Source organism: Bubalus bubalis, chromosome 12 (assembly GCF_019923935.1).
Source record: "Bubalus bubalis isolate 160015118507 breed Murrah chromosome 12, NDDB_SH_1, whole genome shotgun sequence".
In the NCBI taxonomy this organism is placed as follows: Eukaryota; Metazoa; Chordata; class Mammalia; order Artiodactyla; family Bovidae; genus Bubalus; species Bubalus bubalis.
In genome coordinates this window covers 93,252,495-93,261,366 of record NC_059168.1, presented here as the reverse complement: position 1 = coordinate 93,261,366, position 8,872 = coordinate 93,252,495, and the positions used below count along the sequence as shown (strand labels likewise).

General features: G+C 42.0%; 1 protein-coding gene across 1 annotated transcript; it reads right to left on the bottom strand.

Moving 5' to 3' along the window:
• Positions 1-6,985: 6,985 nt before the first annotated feature.
• Positions 6,986-8,007, bottom strand: LOC102415317 (olfactory receptor 1L4-like). Its single transcript, XM_025262448.3, has one exon. It carries the CDS (start codon positions 7,907-7,909, stop codon positions 6,986-6,988), a length of 924 nt encoding a protein of 307 aa, XP_025118233.3. The 5' UTR covers positions 7,910-8,007.
• Positions 8,008-8,872: the final 865 nt, after the last annotated feature.

The window sequence follows — 8,872 nt, the reverse complement described above, 5'->3', positions numbered from 1 at the left end:
TTTGAAATCACACTATCCCCCCTTAAAAGGTATTTACTATCTTCCTTGAGAGCACAAAGAGACTATTTCTATGTATCTCAATTTTTCTTCCTTAGTATTTTCTACTTTGTGGACATTTGTCATCACTGGTTGATTTCTATTCCTTGCTAAAACAGCACCCGTCTCCAAGCTATCAGCCACATGAAACCAGGGAGTCCAAAGTTGGAGCAGAGAATGAACTTTATGAACAGAATATAAATATGTTTAGCGAGTAATATTTGGGTGCCAAGCTATACCTCATCCATGCTGCTCCACAGAATGAGCAAGGACAGCTGAAGAGTGACTAAACTGGGGAAAACTCAGTTAACATTTATTGGACAGGTTCTGCACTTAGCACTTGTCTCATGTAATCCTCACAATAGAACTAGGATGTTAGTAGTATTATTTCCCCATTTTATAAAGAACTTAATTTCAGAGAACCACTCAATTGGTATAAAACAGATTCAAACTCAGGTATGCTTGATTTCAAATTGTGTGTTTCAAAGTACTTTATCAGACTTCTTCCCCAAATCATCCTTATTGGTCTTGAACCTGGAATTCTCCATATCTATGGTGGAGAGCTAAGCCAGCCATCCTTTGTCAGCAGCCCTCCTCTGCCTGCCAACTGCCTTCAGCCTCCTTGCTGACCTGCTCCTCCTCCTCCTCCATCCTTTGCTCCCACACATCAGGACCTTTTCATTTTCCTTCCTCCTGCTGTTCCAGTTCCAAAGCCTTAGGCTTGTGTGTTCCTCACCTTTATGGGGAGATGGTGGTGGAGACTCTGGACCTCAGCTCTGGCAGATTCTAAGTCAACAGCAGCTCTGTGCTCTTGGAGCACCAGGACCTGATTTTAGAATCTTTCCTGAACCCACTTTTTTTTTTTTTTTAATTCAGCTTCTCCTTATCTTGCACCTTCCCACTGCCAGCATGAAGATCATATGTGTATAGTCTCCTGAACAGGGAAGTCCTGCTGAGGGTCTGCAGGGCCCTTTTCAGGATGATCTTTCCTTCCTCATCTTTATGAAATCTCTCCTTTCTGCATAGTTTTCACTCTTAGATTAAAGCTTTATGTAGTCCTCCTCAGCTGTTCAATTCTAGATGTCAAGACAAGTGGACTTTTCAAATACGCCTATGGAAATCCTTTTTGTGTGTAACTGTCTTTCCTCTGTCCCAACATACTGATCCATAAGAGGTATTTAAAGTGGGTCTCTTGAAAACAAATCTCTTGTGTTTCCCTGCTGAGCTGGCCATGTCTCCCACAGATTTCTCCACCTTGAGGCCCCCAAGTCATTGCAGCCTCTTCCCATGTATATTCTCATCATGGTCATATAATAGCTAACAATTCCACAGTGCTTACATGTGCCAGACACTGCTCTAAGAACTTCACGTGCATTAAGACATTTAGTCTTTACAGCATCCCATTTTACAGATAATGAAAGTGAGGCAGAGGGAACCGAAGTGACCTGCTAAAGGCCACACAGCTAGGTGATGGTGGAGCCGGATTCAGGGTGTATCCTCTTAACACTTGTGTTGTCCTAACTTTCTTGTTCACTTGTTCCTCTGCTGACTCCTTTCCTGAAAAAGATAACTCTGTGGCTCTGGATTGTAGGATATGGGCTATGCCCCTTAGGGCAGGGGCCAGAGTAGATTGTACTCTGTGTGATATGCGATTATAAGGAGAGAGAGGAAAAAATAGAGAAGAGGAAGTGTTTCCTGGCTTTTGAGATGAAGAAGAGAAGAAAGGATTAGGAAAAGATCACATGAACATGTTAACCCATGGTCTCTGTTCCCAGAGACTCCTTAGCCTGCCTACCTGTGGGCTTGAAAGGGGAGATTCAGGGTCCTGATCAGGCCTGGTGTCCTGCCAGCGGGTTATTATCAGGCTCTGAATCTGAGGAAGGAGGCAGGTTTCAGTGAGATCTAACATCAGAAGTGCACTGATTCTTCTCTCTACCTACAGTGAGAACTGTTGGCAGGAGGAAGACCCAGTGGGAGTATCCTCCCCCTCAAGCCAGACCTCTGTGGGCATCGGTGCTGCAGCTCTCCCAGGAGAGAACAGTCCTGATGCCCTCACTGAGTTCTGTGCCCAGGAGACTAGGGAGCCTGACTGTAGAGATGTAGCCTCCACACCTGGAAGGGAAGTAGGACCATGGAGCCATAGGGGTGGTGGCGTGTTCATGCACATGCATGTGTGTTATGTACATGTGTGTGCTAGTACACTCTATGTGCTCTCTGTACATGCCTGTGCTCCTGTGCATGTCAGCATGTAGCTGGAAGGAGAGGTGATGGCCTCTGACATCTCTGAGTTTTTTCTTCTGCATGGATGACTGTGTCTAGGTGCAGGTATCACGTTATAGGGAAGAGATTAAGCTACAAGCTCTGGAACCAGACTTGTGCTTAGTCGCTCAGTCGTGTCCAACTCTCTGCAACCCTATGGACTGTTAGCCCTCCAGGCTCTTCTGACCATGGGATTCTCCAGGCAAGAATACTGGAGTGGTTTGCCATGCCCTCCTCCAGGGGATCTTCCCAACCCAGGGATCGAACCCAGGTCTCCTGCACTGCAGGCAGATTCTTTACCGTCTGAGCTACCAGGGAAGCTGGAACCAGACCTAATAGATTCAAATACCAGCTCTGCCTCTAACAAGTTATGTGAACTCTGCCTCTAACAAGTTATGTGAACTCTGCAAGAGTTAATCTTTTTTGAGTCTAATTTTGATTTTGTTTGCCTTTCTTAAACATTTTATTGCTTCATTATCTTAAGCCAGGCTATTGTTTTTGAATTCCAGTTCCATCACATTGGAGCAAGTTGTTAACTTCTCTAATCCACACTGTCCTCAAGTATAAGTGGCGTAGCAAATGCAATTTTTAGATAGATATTTTTCAATTTTCCCCTTTAAATTGACTTTATAGGTTAGGTTATAAGTTCACAGAAAAATTCATCAGAAAGTCCCCTGTATCCCCTGGCCTTATATACATATAGCCCCCATTATCACCCTTCCTCACCATAGGGTATATTTGGTATCACTGATTAACTTACATTGACATATCTTACCCAAAGCCCATAGTTTTACACCGGGCTTTGTTCTAGGTGGTGTACCTTCTATGGGTTTTAACAAAAATATAATGACATGTATCCTTCATTATAGTATCATAGAGAATAATTTCACTGCCTAAAATTCCTGTGCTCCATCTATTCATTCTTTCCTTCCCCAACCCCTGGCACCTACTGATCCTTTTTACTGTCTCTGTAGTTTTGCCTTTTCTGGAATACACTGTTGGAATCATCTAGAATGTAGCCTTTTCACATTGGCTTCTTTCAGTTAGTATTTGCACTGAAGGTTCTTCATGTGTTTTCATGGGTAGGTAGCTCATTTCTTCTTGTAAAAAGTGAAAGTGTGAAGTATTAGCTGCTCAGTAGTGTCCGACTTTTTGGGACCCAATGGACTGTAGCCTGCCAGGCTCCTCTGTCCATGGAATTCACCAGGCAAGAATGATGGCGTGGGTAGCCATTCCTTTCTCCAGGGCATCTTCCTGACTCAGGGATCGAATCCTTGTCTCCTGCATTGAAGTCAGATTCTTTACTGTCTGAGCTACCATAGCTGAATACTATTCCACTGCCTATATTTATCATGGTTTATTTCACCTATCAATATATATCTTTTTGTAAGTAGCTAGAGATGACTTATTGTACACAGGAAATGCAAAAATTTATTTTGCTGCCTGATGTCAACTGAAAAAAATGCATCACCTGAAAGTTGAGAATTATATTTTACTCAGCACACAAAACTGAAGACTTAAGCCCAGGACTCAGCCTCTCAGATCATTCAGAGAGACTGCTCCAAAACTGCAACTGAGAGCTCAGGATATATAGCAGCTTTTGTAACACAGATCAGGTTTTCAGAATATCAAAAGATTACTGTTAATTACAGAAAATCAGGCATCTTGAGTTAATGGATTTACCATTTTCCATGTATCATGCTCGGTTGCTCAGTCGTGTCCCACTGTTTGTAACTGCTTGGACTTTGTCCATGGGATTCTCCAGGCAAGAATACTGGAGTGGGTTACCATTTCCTCCTCCAGGGGATCTTCCTGACCCGGGGATCAAACCCACGTCTCTTGAGGCTCCTTCATTGGCAGGTGAATTCTTTACCACTGAGCCACCTGGGAATCGCATTTTCTATGTATGGGAAGATGCAAAAGTCTGGGCTCTTGGAAATCATTCCTTTGCTATGAACCTCAGCTATCTGGGACCAGTATCCTGTGCTTTCTCATCCGAGTCTGCTCAGGGTTCATCCTTAGAGGTGACTGTAGTGGCTGTCTGCTGATGGTAGCCTCTATCTTCCCATCCTAGCCTCCCTCTTCTCAAGTTTAAAAAGCCCCAATAAGAACCCTCTTACACTGTTGGTGGGAATGCAAACTAGTACAGCCACTATGGAGAACAGTGTGGAGATTCCTTAAAGAACTGGAAATAGAACTGCCTTATGATCCAGCAATCCCACTGCTGGGCATACACACTGAGGAAACCAGAAGGGAAAGAGACACGTGTACCCCAATGTTCATCGCAGCACTGTTTATAATAGCCAGGACATGGAAGCAACCTAGATGTCCACCAGCAGATGAATGGATAAGAAAGCTGTGGTACATATACACAATGGAGTATTACTCAGCCATGAAAAAGAATACATTTGAATCAGTTCTAATGAGGTGGATGAAACTGGAGCCTATTATACAGAGTGAAGTAAGCCAGAAAGAAAAACACCAATATAGTATACTAATGCATATATATGGAATTTAGAAAGATGGAAACAATAACCCTGTGTATGAGACAGCAAAAGAGACACTGATGTATAGAACAGTCTTATGGACTCTGTGTGAGAGGGAGAGGGTGGGATGATTTGGGAGAATGGCATTGAAACATGTACAATATCATATATGAAACAAGTCGCCAGTCCAGGTTCGATGCATGATACTGGATGCTTGGGGCTGGTGCACTGGAATGCCCCAGAGGGATGGTATGGGGAGGGAGGAGGGAGGAGGGTTCAGGATGGGGAACACATGTATACCTGTGGCAGATTCATTTTGATATATGGCAAAACCAATACAATATTGTAAAGTTAAATAAAATAAAATTAAAAAAAAATAAATAAAAAAAATAAAAAGCCCCAATAAGAGTTTTTCTCTGTCTCTCAAAGAAATTCCTATGTTTATTGCTTTTACCAGCTTGGATGATTTCCACTATTTGTTTTATTAAAGTTGAGCTGATTTATTATATTAGTTTTAGGTGTACAACATAGTGATTCAGTATTTTTTATAGATTATGCTCAGTTTAAAGTTACTACAAAATAATGGCTATAGTTTCCTGTGCTGTACAATATATCCTTGTTGCTTATTTATTTTATACATTGTAGTTTGTATCTTTTAATCCTCTACCCCTATCTTGCCCCTTACCCCTTGCCTTACTCCACTGGTAACCACTAGTTTGTTCTCTGTGAGTCTGTTTCTCTTTTGTTATATTCATTCATTTGTTTTTTTTAGATTCCACATAAAAGTGATAACTTAAAGTAGTTGTCTTTGTCTGCCTGGCTTATTTCACTAAGCATAATACCATATAGGTCCATCCACACTGTGGCAAATGGCAGAATATCTTTTTTATGGACGAGTAGTATTTCATTGTATATATACGCCATATCTTCTTTATTCATTCATTGGTTTAGGGATACTTGGTTGCTTTCATATCATGGCTATTGTAAATAGTGCTCTTGTGAATACTGAGATGGATGTTTCTTTCTGAATTAGTGTTCTTATTTTTCTGATATAGTTCCAGGAATAGAAATATTGGATTATATGGTAGTTCTATTTTTAGGTTTTTGAGTAGATGCTGTACTATTTTCTAGAGTGGCTGCACCAATTTATGTTCCCAGCAACAGTGTACTAGGGATACTTTTTTTATATCCTTGCCAACATTTGCTATTTGTAGACCTTTTGATAATTGACATTCTGAAAAGTATGAGGTGATATCTCATTGCGTTTTTGATTGGCATTCCCTGATGATTAGAGCTGTTGAACATCTTTTCATCTGTTTATTGGCCATCTGTGTATCTTGTTTGGAAACACATATATTCAGGTCTTATGCCCATTTTTATGGTATTATTTGTTTTTTGATATTGAATTGCATGAGCCATTTATGTATTTTGGATGTTAATCAAATATTTTCACCCATTTAGTAAGTTGTCTTTTCATTTTGTAGATGGTTTATTTGGCTGTGCAAAAGTTTTTGAGTTTACTTAGATCACATTTAAAAATTTTGCTTTTGTTTCTTTTGCTTTAGGAGACAAATCTCAAAAAATATTGCTACAATTTATGTCAAAGAGTGGTCTGCCTATGTTTTCCTCTAGAAGTTTTACTGTTTCAGGCCTTACATTTAGGTCTTTAATTCAAATATGTTTTTTCTATGGTTTAAGAAAACTGGTTTTCAATATTTGAAATATTCTGCCTAATTCTTCTTTTATTGAATCTTCAATTCTCAAAACTGAAACACTCCTGAAGAACAATCTTACGTCATCCCTCCAAGAAGTCTTTGCTAATTTTCTATCAAATCTATGTTATTTCTTATTTAAAAATAGCAAAATTTTATAGTTTCTGGAACACTAGCCAGTGTGAAGCATATAGAAGAATTATTTGGGGATAGTTTTATCCAATATATGAATGGCAGGAAATGTTTTCCTACATCTAGATTCCTAGCAGTATTTGGCCTGGGATTGAACATATGTTTGTGCAAAGTGATTGATAGAGACCAAGTGATCTGGCTTCCATGTCAATGCTCTTACTGTGATTCAAGACCAGCTCTCATCACCTCTTTGAGTACCATGTGAAAAATGGTACTCATCTCTTAGTACCATCTAAGTACCTGATCATCTCTTAGGTCATCTCCCAGTTATGACATTCCCTCTTGTTATTCTTTCTATGACTAAATTCTGCCCCTTAATTTCCTCAGACCCCTCTTCATATCTTTGTTCCTCAGGCTGTAGATGAAAGGGTTCAACATGGGTGTCACTATTGTGTACATAACTGTGGCTACCCGGTCCTTCACCACTGAGTACATGGACAGTGGCCTAAAATACACATAGATGATACTTCCATAGAAGAAGACCACCACAGTGAGGTGGGAGCCACAGGTGGAGAAGGCCTTCCACTTCCCAGCCGCAAAGGGGATTTTGAGCACCGTGACGATGATTCTCAGGTAGGAGAAGAGAATGCACAGGAAAGGGGTGGCGATGACAGCCAGGGTCTCGGTCATCACCACAATCTGGTTGGTAGTCGTGTCAGAGCAGGAGAGCTTGAGCACAGGTTGAGTATCACAAAAGAAGTGCTTGATGACATGGGAGGCACAGAAAGACAGGCGGGACGTGAGTAGCACATACATCATAGAGTGCAGGTGAGAAATGGTGCATGAACCCAGCAACAGGAGGAGGCAACGCCGTGGGCTCATGACCACATCATAATGGAAGGGGTTGCAGATGGCTACCAGCCGGTCTATGGCCATCGAGGCCAGCAGGTAGCTGTCAGTGTTTCCCAAGGCCATGAAGAAGTACATCTGGACCAGGCAGCCCACATAGGAGATGGATTTTGTCTCTGAGAGTAAGTTCACCAGCATGTTGGGCACAATGACTGTTGTGAAGCAGATATCCATGAAGGACAGGTTGCTGAGGAAAAAGTACATAGGGGTGTGGAGCCGGGAGTCAGAGTGGATGGCCAGGATGATGAGTCCATTACCCACCAAGGTGACCAGGTACATGACAAGGAATACAGTAAAGAGGGGTTTCTGCATCTGGGGGTTGGAAGAGATGCCCAGGAGGATAAAGCCTGAGATGCCGCTGCTATAGTTCTTCATGTCCTTGACCTCTGGTCAGGGTTTGGAGGAGTCGTGGGAGAAGATGTGAAGTGCAATTTGACCAAGATGCCTACTTCCTTAATCTCCAGCCTATAACAAAAAGAAGCCCATTGCCATTATTAGGATTTTAAAGAATACCTACTTCAAGAAACTACAGAGATCAGGGGATAAAATCCAAGAAGGAGAAAGGTAAACAAAGTCCAAGCCACTCCCTACAGGAGAAACTAAACTTTTCCCTTGTGTTCTTAGGAACTTATGATTTGTCTGAGCTCTTCTCAATTCTCTGTGGGAAGATATCTCTTAAGTTCTTTCTTGATCAAATTTGTAAATTCCCCTTCTGCCTGCATTTTTTCTTATTTTGAAAGGGAAGAGGCTGTTGGGTTCCCTCATGAATCAAGATGCTTCCATACAAGGGGTCGCTATGAATGAGCTTCTCTCATCAGGATCCTCTCCTGCTCACTTGTCCAGAGGTGGTGGTGGTGGTGGTGGGACAAAAGTGAGCATTGGATTTCATCAGTGCTCCTCAGTAGCCACAAAGTTCAGTTGAGACTTCCTAAGTCTCAGAGTAGTTTGTTCTTAAAGATTTATTTAAGCAATTCCATTTGGGTCACATGTTCTAGATGCTCAGATTCTAGGTTTTTGGTTCAGGAAAGTGAAAGTGAAAGTCACTCAGTCTCGTGTCTGACTCTTTGTGACCCCATGGACTGTATAGTCCATGGAATTCTCCAGGCCAGAATGCTGGAGTGGGTAGCCGTTCCCTTCTCCAGGGGATCTTCCTGACCCAGGGATTGAACTGAGGTCTCCCGCATTGCAAGCAGATTCTTTACCAGCTGAGCCACAAGGGAAGCCCAAAAATACTGGAGTGGGTAGCCCATCCCTTCTCCAGCAGATCTTCCCAACCCAGGAATTGAACCAGGGTCTCCTGCATTGCATGCAGATTCTTTACCAACTGAGCTATGAATG